General features: G+C 35.8%; 1 protein-coding gene across 3 annotated transcripts in view; it reads left to right on the top strand.

Annotated features, from left to right (window-relative positions):
* Nucleotides 1-17,763, top strand: part of IKZF2 (IKAROS family zinc finger 2) — a 97,609-nt gene that overhangs the window by 61,193 nt on the left and 18,653 nt on the right. For all 3 annotated transcript variants that reach the window (XM_039362215.1, XM_039362214.1, XM_039362216.1), the window contains exon 4: nt 6,789-6,923. In XM_039362215.1, coding sequence (XP_039218149.1) covers nt 6,789-6,923 — 135 coding nt within the window. The remainder of the gene's footprint in view (nt 1-6,788; nt 6,924-17,763) is intronic.

Here is a 17,763-nt window from a genome sequence, read left to right as displayed (position 1 = left end):
AATAGCCAAGAAAGGTGTAAGATGAACACCTTGGGCAGGAAGGATATATGACCACTGAATACATCAGAAGCAAAAAAGGGCAAGGAAATAGATCTCAATTAAGAATAACCACAAACAGAGGAAAGCAAACAAGAAAATTGAGAGTTTTTTTAAAACAAAATAAATAAGGAGTTTTTGTAAAGAACTTAGTCTGGAGAAATTGATTGGTTCAAATTGGACTCAATGGATGAAAAATAGATATATGTATATTCCTATATATCTGTTTAAAATACAAAATATTTAAAGTTTTGAGTTTCAACACAATATACCTTTGAAATTACTTTCTGTAAACCTTAGTAGTGAGTAATAGGGCTGGGGAAGCATTTGGAAAAAGTGTTACCACAAGTGAAGCATTTTTCCTCAAAGTGTTAAACCAATTATGTCCTGAAGAAGGCCTTGGGGAAGAAGTATCCTCTACTGTGGAGATGCATGGCTCTCAGTAAAAAATGCTTTTTCTGCATGGAGAGGGGGAGAGAGAGGGAGGGAGGGGGGCTGGGGGCAATCATTGAAAGAGCCTCACAGACTTTCCAGAGACCACAGCTGCTTTAACACTTCAAAGCACTTAGCTCGTGCTAATGTGTTTGTGAAGCACCTCTTTCAAATGCTTTGCAGACCTAATGATTAGTGATGTAACTTTAGTTCAACCACAAGTCTAATGATACTGTAGCTATATTGTTAGGAGGGAAGAAACTTTCCTCATCCTTCAAGTGCTTCATCAATGGTAAATTATTAGATTAGTGAGTAAACAATTTAAAAAACTAATTCATTATAAATTATTTGTATCATACAGAAGTTTTCAGTTACTTCAAAGGGACTGATATGGACTTAAGCAGCAAGCAGCTCTTTTATCTAGTATAATGTCCCCACTTTTAGAAAGAGCTACCTGATAATCTACGTAAAACTTGATTAGTAGTTCTTGACCGTTCTCTGGTCCTGTTAGTGCTGAAAGGCACACTTGGAACTCAACAATATGTTCAGGTCACTCTATATTAGATCTTTTTACCTGTTCTATAGGATCACTTTATATATTGTTTTTTAAAATGTAGACAATTTCATTTCAATATGTATGTGAACTTTTATTTCTGTGGCTTTTTATAGCTGGTCTTTCCTCTGCATTTAATTTAAACAACATGTGTTATAAGGCTTCTAGAAGTGCATATGACTTAAAACACAAATGACATCAGAATAACATTTTTTAAAAAAAAAAAAAAAAGCAACCCCATGATTTCAAGCTGGAGCATCAGGTTCCATTAGAAAGTAAAATTAAAAAGTATTTAGCAAAAGGTGTCGGTCTGTAAAAACATTAGGGCTGTGCAAATCTTTATAAGGTGCCATGCATTTAATGCAAGTTGAACAGGAGGAAGCTGAGAAAACTCCTTTTGGCAATTATTATAGAAGAAAATTTGAGAAGAGCTTTATTCTGCAGCAGTTGACAAAGTGCTTCAAGGTAAAGCAGCTGCTGAGATCACTGCTGTCCAGTGTGCAGCCCTCATAGCATATACCAAATCTGCATCAGCAGGCTGCCTTTGGCAAATGCTGCAGGGACTCACATCATTTGCCAAATTGCCTCCAAGCTTTACAGCTTCAGCAAAATCTGAGACTACCTGCAATGCATACCAAACCTGCCCAGCTTGTGGCCCTCACAATATATCCAGGCTGGATGACTTTAGCAAACCTTGCAGGTATCTTTATAGCTGACCAGCCTGGAAACCCCGTGCAGGGGAGAAAGTCGAAGAAAGTCTTCTCCTCACCCAAAGGGCATGTTGTGGAGACAAGCTGCATTGTCTCACTTTGACATTGCCTTCATATCACATAGCTTCCATTGAAGTAAATATAACTTGTTTTATACAGGCCTAAAAAGGTGCTACCTGTTGGGAACAAAATATCAATGCTATATCCAATAAGCCAACTTCAGGAGAACATGTCATAATGTTCTGGGAACCGTAACAGAAATGGCCTTTTGCCAAATTCCTCATTTCCCCTGGTTGAAGGAACACTGAATTGAGTTTCTCTGTGGGAATTTGCATGACAGAAGTTAGTTTGTACGTATTCTGTACTGTATGCAGTTGCTTGTGAAGAAGAAAACCATCAAAGTTCATCTTAATTACATTGAAGATCTTCTGCAAAGTTAACTGATAGGCATTGCTAAATATATCTGCTATGATATGGTTGTAATTTTTTTTTTAAAAAAATAGATGTTACCAGTATGGAATAAATACTTACTTCATAAGTATCTGCTTATATTGATGATGTTGTAATCCATTAGATTTATTTTTTCCTAAATAATACAGTCTCAGTGATCAAGATTTTTTTTAGTTGATTGGATGGATGCAGTGAGAAAAGTACAGATTAACTAGATTTCAGTCTTATTTTTCAAAATGCTGACATACATTAAAAAAAGAAAGAAAAGAGATCTTCAAATGTCAATCGATTTCTTTTGACAAATTCTAGGGGTATCACAAATACTCATAACAACACTTCATACAGCTTTATTTTATTTGTTAGTTTATTGTTTGGCATGCCTGTCCTGTCTCTATGCCTACATTAAATTGTATGTTGAATGTTTGTATATAAGTAAGCTATTTACCTATATATCTGTATTGCATAATTGGTCGGATCTTGCAACGGGCAATACATGAAATACATTCTTCTGCTTGAAGACTTGTAGGAAGGTGACTCTTAAATTCTCCATTCTATTTCTCAGTTCAATAGAAAAACAAAGCACCTTTGAAGGCTTATTTCAATCCTTGTCCAGGTGCTTCCATTGCTTTTTATACAGCAGTTAAAAGTTATGGGCCCATGTTCTATGATAGCAATAGCTTTCTTCGTCTAGGTTATTAATGGTCTTACTTCACAACTTCATTTGTCACCTATAATGTAGTCTTATTGCATATAGCTAGAAAGATGAAGGTAGTTTAATACTTTCAAGGAAAATACAAGTTCAAACAAATATCTTGGCAGGGATGATTCAAACAAATTAAGATTTATATTCAAATTGTGGCCCTTGAGCCCTTGGCAAATTGCCCATCTATTCCTTGATGTTAAGCAAAGAACTTACTTTAACACAAGGAAAATGATGATGTAATCAAAATCACCTGTATACATAAACAGGTCTATTCATTTTTTTCTCTTCAGTAAATAAAGATGTATAGAAGTATGGCTATATGGATTTTGAAAACCTTGTTCTACAGCAGCTCCAGGTTTTGGGAGGCTTATCTTGTCTTGACATGCAATGTTGTTCCATCATTCCTCTGATCCATCTCAGCTGATCTCAGTGAAGAAATAAATATCAAATAAAAGATCAGGCATCAACAAGGAGAATGAAGAGAAAAGTCTCTATCCTGGAGTGGAAGGAACTGATTTTGAAATTATAAGTGACACCCTTCCCAATATTTGAAGAGTACTTTCTGTCATAGTCTCTCAGTTGTCTTTTCTAAAGGGTAAAGATTCCCAGCTCTTTCCAACTCTCTTCTTTGACTTAATCCCTTTATCATTCTCACTGTCCTTCTTTGAATCACTTCTAGTTTGTCAGAAACCTTCTTAAAGTAAGTTATTGAGAACTGAATACAGTATTTGAGATAGATTCTAGCCAAAGAAGAATAAGTAGAATTTTATGTTTCCATGCTCTATGGTTTTAAAATTATATTTCTGTTGATATAGCCTAAAATTGCATTTGCCTTTTTTTTGCAGTCACATCTACTGCTGACTCATTCAATTTATGATCAACTACTATTACAAGATATTTTTCACAAGTATTTGGGTTTTAGTTTCCTAGGTAAAGAATATTTAATTTGACTGTTAAGTTTCTTACTGTTCATTTTTTCAAACCTATTAAGATTGTCTTGAATTTTCATTTAACAATTGTTTGAAGTTATGACAGCCTGAGAAAAGGTGTCTTAGAACCCATCTTCAAATTTACAACCATTGCACAGATGTTCACCTGCTGTCACATGATTGCAATTTGGATATTTGGCAACCCGTTTGCATTTATGATGGTTGTGCAACTTGCGATCATGTGATTGCAATTTGCAGCTTTTCCAACTAGCTTCCAAAAAGCAAAGGGGAAGCAAATTCGCTTAACCACCATTTATTTAATGATTGTGTGATTCACTTAATCTACAGTAAAATGGTCATAAAATCAGGTCTAGTCACATGATGATTCCCTTTATGACTTTACCAACTTAACGATCAAAATTCCAGCCCCAATTGTGCATAAGTTGAGGACTGTCTATACTTATCATTTGATGTCGCCTCAATTCCTACCATATATTAAAAGAAATTACCTAATGGGGGAGAAATACAATTTCTTTGGCAAGGTTTGTTAACAAATCCATTTTGATATCTGATGGTTACTGCATTTTTTTCTGAGTTCCCAGTAGATAGATCTCTTTCTAATGTACTTCTTGGATACTAGTTACCCCAGTACAAGAAAGACATTGGGATCCTAGAAAGAGTGAAGAGAAGAGCAACAGAAGTGTTAAGAGGTTTGGAGGTTAAACCATACAATGAATGGTTGAGGGAATTAGATATGTCTAATCTAACAAAGAGAAGGATTAGGGGTGACATAATAGCAGTCTTCCAATACTTGAAGGTCTAACACAGAGAAGAGGGGGTCGACCTATTTTTCAAAGCATCCGAGGTCTGGACAAGAAGTAACAGGTGGACCATTATTAAAGAAAGATCCAACCTAGGACGGAGGAGAAATTTCCTGACAGTGAGAACAGTTGATCATTGGAATGGTTTACCTCCCAAAGTTATATCTACTCCATCACTGGAGGTTTTCAAGAACAGACTGGACAGCTATTTGCCTCCTGCTTGAGCAGGGGATTGGACTAGAAGATTTCTAACCCTATTATTCTGTGTCCTATGAATGATTTCATAGATCTCCCATGATGTAACTAGCTGGGGAATACAGTGAACTTATCAAGTAGCCATTTTATTACAATAGAAAATTATAAGATTTACGAATGTTTGCTTTTAAAGTTCTTAACTTAAATTTTCTTTGATTCTTTAACTTGTTTTATCACACTTGCATACTCTTTTCATTTGTATACTTTTAATGTCTGAATTCCCTCAGTTCTTTGATTTTACAGTCAATTCTATTAGAAAGCAACAAATAAATGCATTTCAATTTTTTAAACTATTTGAAGAAAACTCTCGAAAAGAATATGAAACAGGAATTGCTCTATTTCACATTGATAAATGAAGAAAAAACAATAAGTTGTTTAGATTGGGTCCAGTCTTTGTTAAATGTAGAGTAAGCAACCAAGGGTTTCAAAAACTTTGATTTGGATTCCTGCACTCAGCAAAAGGTGGCACTCAATAGCGTAAATGGCCCTTTTATGATTCTGTTACATTCTGATTTCCAAAGTGAAAAAGTCATATCAAAAGATGCATGAAGTTCCATCTATGGTACTTCTTTTGTCACTTATCTCTTTAGTACCACTCATGAATTTGCATGGACTTTCTGAAATTTTTTATTTTTTAGAATTTACCTGTTGAATTCCAGATTCGCATCTTGTTTTTAAAAAAATTAGCTTTATGGACCTAATGGCTATGCACTTTTCTGCTTCAAATATAATATATTTCTTCTCCCCTGAAAATTAGCAAAAAGCATGCAAACATTATTTTAGGTTGTCTTGCCCTAATATGCAACCTTGGGTGGCTTAGGTAGAGAAATTGCTGATTTTCCAGATGAGGAAAATGCAAAAATGGTTTCAAAGAAGAGGATTTTTAAATTCCTCACCTACTCAAGTGTGGCAGAGTACTCTTTCTTTGACAGGGATTGCAGGAATGTGCTTGGCCAGCTGAACATCAGGAAGCTGTTGGCTGGCTTGGACTAGGATAATTCTGGGTGGAGTTTTGAAAGGGTGGGCAATGGTGGATTTTATCCTCCAAAGCATTAGCTATGTTCCAATCTGTTTTAAAAGTCATGCCTTTCTCTTTGTTGTTTGTACTTAGAATACAAAGAGCTGAATATCCCTAGATAGTAGGTACTTAGGGTAAGCTGATAGTCAGCCCAACCGACTATCCTAGATAGATCACACTAGCCAAATAATACTGCTTTGCTATACATTTAATTATAAAGCTTCTGTCCATCTACCAGCAAGCACATCAACAGTTTATATCTGAAGCCATAAGAATACTAGGATAACACCATTGCCTTGCATTTAATGACATTCTGTTTCTACTTTGTTTGGCAAAGGCATTAGAAATGTGTTTTTTGATTGGACCATTCATTTACATTTAGAAAATATTACCCACCCAGGAGATCTTTCTGGCCTACAGCAGCATTCCCCAACATTTCTGAGTGGCAGCAGGTGTGTGAGTGGGGCTGCAAGCACTGGCGCCCACTCATGTGGCCAGTTGCCAATAGGCCATGGCCCGGTAGTGGGCCATGACCCAGAGGTTCGGGACCCCTGGCCTACCATATGTTGAAATCTCAAACTCTTCTCTATTTTGATACAAAAAAAAAGTTTAAACTGCATGATTTGACAGCACTGGGTCTACCTGCATGAATGCAATCCATTTTAGAAATAATTTGAAGACAGTATTTCAGGATCTTTATGAATCTGTTTCATAGAGGTATTGCAGTGAAATAGAGAAAAGGTAAATGGATAAATTACATTACATACATTACAAAAGTGAATAGGTTTGTATATTTGTTTTTAGTTATAATATCAAGTGACCACTGGTAATGGTGTCAGCAACACTGATTTAACATAATAAAGTACTTTTTTTCCCCACAGTAGGTAAACCTCATAAATGTAACTACTGTGGACGAAGCTACAAACAGCGCAGTTCTTTGGAGGAACACAAGGAACGCTGTCATAACTACCTTCAAAATGTCACCATAGAGTCCACGGGGCAAGTGATAAGTCATGGTGAGCAGAAATGTTGCAAATGTTTCTTTTGATCTTATTTGCAATATACAAGAAAGCAACAAATATGTACAGAGGTAGGCTCATGTTACTTAACATGATCTGAATTTTAATTAAAACCCACTTCTAAAAATGTTGCAATATAAAGTTGTAGTTCCAGTTATGGCAACAATTTATTTATTTATTAAATTTATATAATTGTATAAACCCTCAACTTTTACAGAAGAAATATCCTAACATCCTCAGAATTGTTTGGTGGAGAAAGCAAATGGTGGTTTTTAATTTTGAGCCACACGCAAACAAACTGGCCACCTGTTCTGTTGTTAACCTGGAGCAGGCTGATGTCTCCCGTACTTTCTCTCTACCCCTACACCTGTTCCACTAACAACAACAAAAAGAGAATACAAAGAATTTGGCCACAGGTGATTGATCTCCAAGATGGGAAAGTTTCTACTGGTTAGAAGAATTACTTTGTTAATTCCTTAAATTGAATGACTGTAAAATGGCATTAATGAATATTAGCATATGATTTTGTTTTAATTAATGGGTCATCTTGTGAACATAATATAGTAATTTATGTATCATCAATTGTTAAACTTGACAACAGATATTTGTTGCAATGCTATGTTTTTTCCCTTTAATTTACACAAATACAGTTTTTTCATGTTCTTGGTAACATATTGCTTTATGGTGGAGACACTGTGCTTTTCAGATGGAGCATTATAAAGTGAATTATCAGATTGATGATGTTGGCAGTTGTTGCAAAAAATTGAAAAATATTCTGCAGTGAAGCATCTGGATAAAGATGACCTTACCTGAGATGTAGGTCAAGTTTTAAAAGCAAATTAAAAGAAACACAAATATCATTAAATGTGTATTTTCACTGCCTAGTATAATGTAATCTAGTAAGCCTTCTGTAGACATTCTCTATCTGTATGTAATCCATTAAAAGAGGGATAGCCTTTCCAGAAGGCTGAATGACATAGAGCATGGGTGTCAAACTTGATCGCATCACGTGATGTATCATGATATATTGCGACATTTTTTGCCTTTGCGGAGCCGAGATGGGCATGACCTGCGCATGACACATTTGGCCCGCAGGCCGCCCATTTTACACCCCTGACATAGAGACATCACTGGAAGTAAAATTTGGGGGCTTTTTCTTTCAGAGTTACAAGGGTTAGGATGCAAAGGAGGTTTTTAGAGGGCATATTGCTGCCGTTCTTATCCTTAATTCTGAAAAACAACAATATCGAAACAGAAAATCCATAGAAAAAAAGCAGCCATTTTCTTTGGAAGTGCAGTTTTAGGGGCTGCAAATGGAGACCAAATGCAGCTATTAACTGCACATTCTACCCAGTCAACCTGAAGAATGGGTATCTTACCCTGCAGATTTTTTTCATCTATATATCCAGGACACTACTGTAATGCCCAGAGTGATCTATGGTTTGTATAAAAGGAAGCAATCAGTTCACCAATGCCACTTTCAAGTCTCAAGTGTCACTTGTTGCTTGTCACATTATTGAAACAGGTATTTCCTTTCTTTGGAGCTGTAGGTTTTTCCAGGGAGAGACCTTCTTCCCTTGATTCATACAAGCTTTAAAAAGATGAAAGAGCCTTCACTGTATGGGAGAAAACTAGTAGGGATCATTCATGGCCTTTATTTGAACATAATGTTGAATCATTACAGAGCTTTTTTTTTTACATATAGTTTGGCAAACTTTATTAATGTCTTTGTAAATTATAAAGAAAAAGAGGAAGGCACCACTTTGCCAATTTGGACATCCTGACAAAACTGTACAGTTAACAAAAAGCAAGAAAGGAAGAGGAAATCTGCATGCAAGAGGGAAGGAGAACTACCATTGCTTTGCCAGATTATGGCCTCATTTTTTACCTGAGCCATTGCAGTAAATGTTTTAGAATATCAATCCACTCTCTCTGCCTTTTGATGTTCTTCAGTCATGCAGTAGACTTGGAAGCAGGTGACTAGTCTGTTGCATTATTAGAAAATATCTCTCTCTCTCTCTCTCTCTCTCACACACACACACACACACACACACTTAACAATTTTTTTTGGCATGATCATCTAAAAGAATAGGCACCATCTGTGACCAGGATCATGTAGTCAGGAATATGAGTGAATCAGGTCGGGGCTGGTCAATGACCGATGTACAATGAGTGACTGAGTCAGGTCAGCTGGGCTTCTAATGCTACTTTGATTTTGATGAATGAGCAGGAGAGATATTTTTTGCCTAGCAGTCAACTCTTTCTGCTTCCTATATCATTTTTTCTGGGTTTCAGAGTCCTGGCAGTATGGTTTCTAGGCTTCTAAAATATGTGCCTGCATGTACAGTTAATTTATAAAACAAGAAATTAAATATATTTGGAAGTCATATTTTTGAAAGTTCTTCTCTTTTGTTTTCAATATATGAGAAATAGTTCCATTTTGATGATGGTTTTGGCAAACCTAGATGCATTAGATGTATAATGCCTGACAATATACTCAGTCATGGCTTCTCTTTTGCCAAGATTTCAAGTTAAACCCTTTTCATGGTGGCTTTTAGTTATTCAGAGAACTTCCCCAAAAATGTTTGTGTCTGAATGTGTTTTCCAGTTTTTTATAGACTATTTATTGTGTCAATTACAAGTAACAAGTTTCTTCATTTGTTTATTTAATGTTATTTAAGGTTTCTCTGTGTTATTTTTAAATGATGGAGGGAAGGCTTGGTGCATGAAAAGAACAAGGCTTATTTGAGTAAATATTTAAACAATACAAAACAATATAATTCTCAGTAACAGTGTCCCATCACTCAAACTTCTGTTACAGTTATACTTGCCTGGGTTACTCTTCTGGCTGACCCAATTTTGATCTGGACTATGGTATTGGAGCAGTATTCAGTACTCTCCATTCCAAGAAATTATTAACTGAAATCATTTAAATATTGAGATAAGAGTAAGGGAAGTGAGTGAAGAAGTGTGACAAATATTTCAACATTCTTTCTGGCCAAACATAGTTGTGGCATGTCTTTGTAACAGATAAAAAGCCTAGAAGCAGAGAACCTGTAGATCCCATATTATGAAAAAACTATTTAAATACTTACATACTAGGGTGATAATGTTATTTTCTCTGTGTCTTACTGTTTAAATTTATTATTCTCAGAGAACAACAAATAGCACTATGAATTGTGGGAAGTTAGCTACAAAGAGTAGATGCTAAATTACAAATCTAAAAAGGAGATCCCATGGATACTTTCTTCATTAAGCATAAACTCTGCTGAATATAGTGCACCTGTTTTCAAGCTGGTATTTTGAAGACAAAAATGTATATAAACATCAAACAGTTGTTGATATCTCAATAGTTTTGACTTAAAGTTCATGATTACAAGGAAAAATACTTATAATTCAATATCTTAACACCCATTTTCAGTCCTTTTGAAAATAAACCTGAACTCTTGTTTGTACTTCCATTTACTGGCAGTTGGATTTCCATAGTAAATGAAAATTTATTATGTGTGTCTCAGCAAATAGTAGCAAAGAAATAATTGACATTCTTCTTTCTTGGTAGCCTATTTATAAAATAGATATAAATTAATTATTAATTGTGTCATTTCTGTGAACTGGAGGTTTTATTAGAATGCTTTACTATTAAAGAGGATACCACCACCATCACCATCAACTACAGACACATATTGTAGGTTTATCTTAAATCAGCATATTTCAGTCACACCTACTGGAGGACATTCATAAACACTTAATTTAAAAAAATGAGAGCTCAAAGAGATATGCCTTCAGAAAAAAGAAAAACCATAGAAACAGAACAAAATGTTACAGGGCTCACCATCAGGTTGGGAGCAAAATGAATCCTTGGGGCCTGGTATTCAGGGGTTCTACTAATGACACTGTTTAATAGAAAGGAGATAAAATGCATTCTCTCTGTCAAATTTTATGGGAGAAGAAAAATTATTGAAGCTAGGCAATCACTCAAATAATCAGGCTACATGGCGTAAAAATTGTAGGTTGTATGACGTTGTTGTTAGTTGCGAAGTCGTGTCCGACCCATTGCGACCCCATGGACAACATTCCTCCAGGCCTTCCTGTCCTCTACCATCTTCTGGAGTCCATTTAAATTCACACCTACTGCTTCAGTGATTCCATCCAGTCACTTCATTCTCTGTCATTCCCTTCTTCTATTGCCCTCAATCTTTCCCAGCGTTAGGCTCTTCTCCAGTGAGTCCTTCCTTTTCATTAGGTGGCCAAAATACTTGAGTTTTAACTTCAGGATCTGGCCTTCTAAAGAGCAGTCAAGGTTGATCTCTAGGACTGACTGGTTTGATCACCTTGCAGTCCAGGGGACTTGCAGGAGTCTTCTCCAGCACCATAGTTCAAAGGCCTCAATTCTTTTACGCTCAGCCTTTCTTATGGTCCAACTTTCACAGCCATACATTGCCAAAGCCAATGAAGAACACCAGACACAAGGTGCAGGTTTTGTTTCTTTTTATTGAAGCACTTCAAGGAAAGGGGTCCTGGCCAAAATACCAAGGAACCCCGAACCATAGAATTAAGAAAGGTTTATACATTTTCAGTAAAGCAGAAGGCAGGATATATAAGAAACATCATCTAATTAAACATTTTAGTAAAGATCTAACAATTATTCTATTGGTCTCTAGCCCTCCCTATTCCCAAGCCTTGGCTAATGAATGCTTCCAGAGTTATCTAATACACATTCTATTTGCTCCAGGCCATCTCTATTCCTAGCTTCTAGCTGAGCTATGCAAGATGCCTAACTCTTTGTTACTTTTATCAGTTTCCTAACCACCCAGAATTGTTACAAGCTTTACACGTGCATATTCCCTATGAATAAGCACTTTTTGTTCTTGCCAGACAGATTCCACAATTACAGGCTTCCCAGTCTCCTTGCTTGTTTTACCAGTCAGCCCATCATTAGGCTTACCATTATTCTTCCTTACTGACCATGCTGCCACATTTGAGAGCAGCAGCTGTTTCCAGGTATTTGAAAACCAAGGGCAGTCCCACGCAGAGCACATTGCAATAATCCATTTCATATAATGGAATGCCCCATCATATGAAAATATCTGCAGAAAGTGAGCTGGCATGGGCAGCAGCATCTCAAGGGCAGCTCATCTGTGTAATTCATTTTCATGCTTCCTCAGAGAAAACAAGAGGTAGCAACCATGGGTATGATAATGGTTTGGAAGTTTAATAGTTGAAGCTGATTAAACCAGAAGAAGGAGCGTACACTTATGCTTACAGTGCTCAAAATGAGGCTTTTAGTATAAAGTCAACACTGCCTGTATACATTGGAGGGACCAATTACATTAACTGGTGTCTTCTGCCATATTTTCCCATCTGTCTTCTATCTGTTTTAGTATTTCAGAAACTACATTAAAAAGGAAATAGTAAGAATGCAGCACCTTCTCTTTGCAAATGTGGATAGAAAATGTATGATTGAAGCTTAGGAAGGGGAGTTATTCCTATGGAAGTCAGATTGTATTTTAGAGACATCCCTCTTTTCTTACTGTTATTTCTGCTTTTAAAACCCTTCTCTTTCTTTTAAGGCAAGTCCAGTAAGGAATCGTGCATTGTGCAATCTAGACTTTTCTAGCCTGAAATTGGTTGTAAAGCTGAGTTACCTGGTAAGGTACAGCAGTAAAAGTGATTAGATTTAAATTGATGGGACTGTAGCTTAATCTTTAATTTTATGTAGTTAGAACATTGCTTTTCTTCAAATCCTATACTCATGTGGAAGTATTTCTGATGGATTTTTAAGAGCAGAATAATTCTAATCATAAAAATGAAATCAGCATGTTTTCTATTCTTATTAAATTGTTAAGGTTTTTGAAATAAACTAGACTGGGTTGTCAGATTAGATCAAGCTAAAACACAGATTTGTGATTGGGCATTCTCAAGTGAAATCAATGGAATACAGACTGATCCACAGCCATATTAATTGGATTAGCTGCACTCTTCTTGTCATGTCCAGTTGGCATTCTTTAAAAAAGAATGCCCAAAATGTTTGGAATTCTTGTAGTTCAAACATTGAAAACATATACAATACACAATAAGTTGTTTGTTGAAATACCTGTTTCAAAATATCAGATGATGGGGTGTGGGGTAAAGGAGGGCAACAAAATTGACCATATTAACTGGATCAAATATCATTAAAATGCAGAAAAAGAAAAAGCACTCCTCAAGGTGAAATTCTAATAAAATAATATTTTTTAGCTCTAGACCCTCTGTTTCTTGTAACATCCTCTATTCCTGTCTTTTGTGGAAAGAGTAATGGGAAGACATAAGAAGAGTAGCAAGGTAAAACAAAAACAAAAAACAACAGTATAATTTGAGGGAATTGAAGACTGACCAAAGACTTGCTAGGATTTCTCTATTGTCTATATATCTATGAACCATGGTGGGAAAGAAAAAATGGGGATTTAGGATTAATTTCTTACTTAGTCAATTCCATATAGAATTAAATATATATTTTTTTCTTAGAGTGCATAAAATTAAGTGTAAATTAAAGTGATTTCCCATACTGTAATGTATTCCTTTATGTACAAATATATACTTCTGCTGCTATCTGCTTAGCACAAGGGTTTGTGATGCTAGCACATTCAGTTTCCAAACTAGTCCATCCCAAAGCTTACAATTAGCAATTCTAACTCCTTAAATCCAATATGACTAAACTGATTTAGGAAAGCCAGTTTGGTAAAGTGGTAAAGGCATCAAGCTAGTAACTGGGAGACTGAGTTCTCCCAGTAGGGAGAAGCCAGCTGGGTGACCTCGGGCCAGTCGTTCACTTTCATCCCTAGGGAGCAGACAAGAGCAAAGGGACTTCTTGCCAAGGGACTAGTTCAGGCAATCACCACGAGTCAAAAACTGTTTTGAAGCCCCCCCCCCCCCCAAGAATTGATTTAAATTGAAAGGCTGTCAAACTGTTGAGTTGATCCAAGAAGTACAATAATTGTCAGTTTAAGTATAAAATAGTTATTATTCATGAATAGATTTGTACAAAATTTAAAAAGCAACTGTGTTGTTGTTTGTTCAGTCAGAACAGAGATAACAGTAGGGAGAGATAAGTTAATCAATTTTTCTTTATCACTATTTTTCTACTCAGAATTGGGCAATCCTAACTGCTTTCTGCCTTTGTTAGAATAGAATGGCATATTCCACTTTTCTTACATAAATATAATTAAGCCTGGCTCAATCAAGTCATACAGAAAGCATACTGTTTCCTTTTTCTTTCTTTCTTTCCCATTTGGAACATTATATCATTAACATTTTTTTTTCTTTTTGGATTGAACAGTGGCTAAGTCAGGCAAACAGAAAAGGCAAAGTTAAAATTGCATCTAACATTTAAATCTTTCCATTTGAAGCCTTCCTTAGTTGCTTTTCTTTTAAAAATAAAAACACTAAAATAAACTAGAATATTATTCATCCATTTTAATTATTTGTTTATCTTTTAAGTAAAACTTGGATATTTACTCCACTCTTTTTATAATGTTTTACACTTAATAATAATGGAATAGGCAGGATTGTAAGTTGATATTTATAAAAATATGATGAGACAATTTCATAATTACCTTGAAAGTGTTTTATGTCTTCAAGACCAAATAAATTATATCCTATATAGTGTTGAATTATATCCTATAGTATTGATCTAGCCAAACCCTTAATTTTTGGAGGCTTTTTTTTTTTTTTGAGAAATCCCAGTGAACAGATAAAACCCCAAATGACTGGAAGAGAGGTTGCCCTTATATAAAAAAATATATATTGGGGGGGGAGAGTTCCATCAAATTACTTATCATTTACTCTTACAGTGTTACCAGGAAGATTCTAAATTATAAATCAATTACTCAATAAATAAGTAATCAAATAATCTATCAGTTCATCTGTAAGCCCCATAAATATCATGCAGTCTTTATTTGTCAAAAAGAAGTCTTGCTTAACTATTATTATTTCATTTTTGATAAAATAAATTTCTTAATTAATTGTCTAATTGTTGTAGTAATAATGCATTTTGATTTCAGCAAAACATTTCATAAAAACTTCCATGACTCTGTGATCTATAATATGGGCTGGATTAACCCTCCCCTGGCCTGAAACATGTACTCTAAGAGTGGTTATCAAACTGAAGTGTTATTTCAAGGAAGTACTGCAGCATTTTTATTAATCACTTGGATGACCGAGTGAAAGAATCAAGTCTGCACATGACCCAAATTTTGGCTAGGACAATTAATACTCTGGAAGAAAAAAAAATCAGAATGATATTGATAAGTTAGAAAAAAATAGTTTCTGCCCACACTGTATGATTATCAGCATGGGTACTTTTTAAGTCCCATCAATCAAACAGCTTCACTAGTTGGAGCCAAGGAGAGGCTTCTTTGTTATGGTTCCTATCTTCTGGAATAGAAATTTATATAACTTCCCCCTTGATTATCTTTAAATAACATTGCTTTTAATGTTTTGGGCTTATGATTGTTTATTTATTTATTGCCCCAAATCAATAATAAAATAACGTACAGCAAATATGGTAAATAAAAAAAAGAAAATTATAGAAAATTACATGGAATAACATTTGGCTATTAATAGAAATTTTACTACCTTCTTAGAAATTTATGAGAATAGTCCATATGATGCAAGTTCAGCCTCTGTATCTGAACATGGGCAAGTATGGCTTTCCTATGGAGAATTCAATGAGTTTTTTCAGATATAGAGCCGAGGTGGCGCAGCAGTTAGAGTGCAGTACTACAGGCCACTTTAGCTGACTGTGTTCAGCAGGTCAGCGGTTCAAATCTCACCAGCTCAAGGTTGACTCAGCCTTCCATCCTTCCGAGGTAGGTAAAATGAGGACCCAGATTGTTGGGGGCAATGTAAATATATATATACATTGCTTACTGGTGTACACCGCTTAGAGAGTGCTTGCACTTAAAGCGGTATATAAGTCTCATAAATAAATAATGTTTAATTATTTTTATTTTTTTGTACAGTATTGCTTAATTATTAAGTGGAATTAGATTTTGATTGTTAAGAGAGGGATGAGGGCATTTATTAAATGAACAGGGAGTTTATATACAAGTTGTTTTTGTTTTTACTGACCTTTTGCCAGTTAATAAGGAGAGTGAAGATTTAGAGATAAGTTTATAGAAATGATGCTAGGTGTGGAATGGAGCTGTACTTGGTTGTATTTTAAGAGACAGTGATAAAATGTTGAGTATGCCTTGCTGGGGATGAAGGAGGAAGTTTCTGTTTGCCTTCATTCATGAAGTTTCTATTTCCCATTTTGAATAATAGAAATAAGGCAATGGACAAGAGATGGAGGATAGTGTTCTGATTTGGCCAAAACCTCAATGATGTCATTAATATAAAAGTGAACATTGGGGCAAATATACATCCTAATTTAACACAAGAAGTGATAGGTTCCATTAAGTTGACTTGGATGGTAGTGATATGTAGTGATATAGTTTAAGGAGACACTGCTCAATCAGAGGGGCAGCTAATTTCCTCCAGAGTCTTTTCCAAGCTATTGAATCACAGACTACATTTCAACTTATAAAAGCAACATAGAAGACACATTTAAACAAGTTACAATGTTTCTGAGTGAGATGACATAACACAGTGATGGCGAACCTTTTAGAAACTGAGTGCCCAAACTACAACCCAAAACCCACTTATGCATTGTCGAGTGCCGGATGGGTGTGGCCCATTGGCTGCAGTGGTAATGGCAGACTGGGTGGGACTAAAAAGTTCAATCAATCAATTCCAACTTTGCAAGATCTTTTTTTTCCCCGCGAGAAGTTAAAATTGACTGATTGAACCTTTTTTTTTTTTTACACATGGCAATGGAAGCCTAAAGTGAAAAGGTTTTATAAAACCCAGCTGAAGACCTAGGACTGGGGCGATGGCGTGCATGCCCACAGAGGGCTCTGAGTGCCGCCTCTGGCACCCATGCCATAGGTTCGCCACCACTGATATAACATAACACATCAGTCCATAGTCCAGTGATCAGATCCAGATTAACCTACACTATTCAGGAAACAGTTGTGGAATCAAATGCAGGACCCAAAGCAAATAATCAAGGCTTACTTCAGTGTTTATTAATCATCACGTGCTGGTGGGACTTCCTCCAAAGAATATTGGGAGAGACTCCACCCATCAAAGGGAGGCACTCATATTTATATATTCATAAGTGTGACAGTGACAATGCATAAGCAATAGATGATGTAAGCATAGATACTCATAGATAAAAAGATCTCAAATTAGTATAGATAATGGAGCTGAGGTTATTTCCTGTGCCTGTTTTCCTTTGGAAATCAAAACGGGGGATAAGACAATAATGCAATAAAACAGGGAAGAAAACTTCTCCCATAAATGAAGAAGATGGGGCAGGGTGGGAATGCAAGACACCAAAAAGAAAAAGCATTTCTCATTGCAAATTATGTGATTGTTTTAATGAGATAATAAACATTTTAATGACATAATAAAACCTATATATCACCTTGATTTAATCGATTCCACTCTGAGAATTGACTTTCCCCACACATTTCAGGATAGGCTGTGGGGCAGATCCCACAAGCATTCCTCTTGAGCATCTCATTATGGTCCTAGAGGACGGCCACAACTCACTTGCTTTCCTCAGTGTAGTGGACAGTCTGTCCTGCTGCTGTTGCCCTGGTAAGTTTTAAGCATCAGTTTAATTAGTTTCCAAACCTCTTAGGTGTTACCTGAAAGAGCAAAGTATTTGTAAAAATAGTGTTTGTAGAGAACAAATGTTGCACACAGGCATTCCACAGAAAGTATAGGAATGGTGTGACGAGCAGAATCTGCC

Source organism: Crotalus tigris, unplaced genomic scaffold (assembly GCF_016545835.1).
Source record: "Crotalus tigris isolate CLP2741 ecotype Arizona unplaced genomic scaffold, ASM1654583v1 scf7180000019380.578012, whole genome shotgun sequence".
In the NCBI taxonomy this organism is placed as follows: Eukaryota; Metazoa; Chordata; class Lepidosauria; order Squamata; family Viperidae; genus Crotalus; species Crotalus tigris.
The sequence above is the reverse complement of the archived record's forward strand: the minus strand, read 5'-3'. Positions and strand labels throughout refer to the sequence as shown.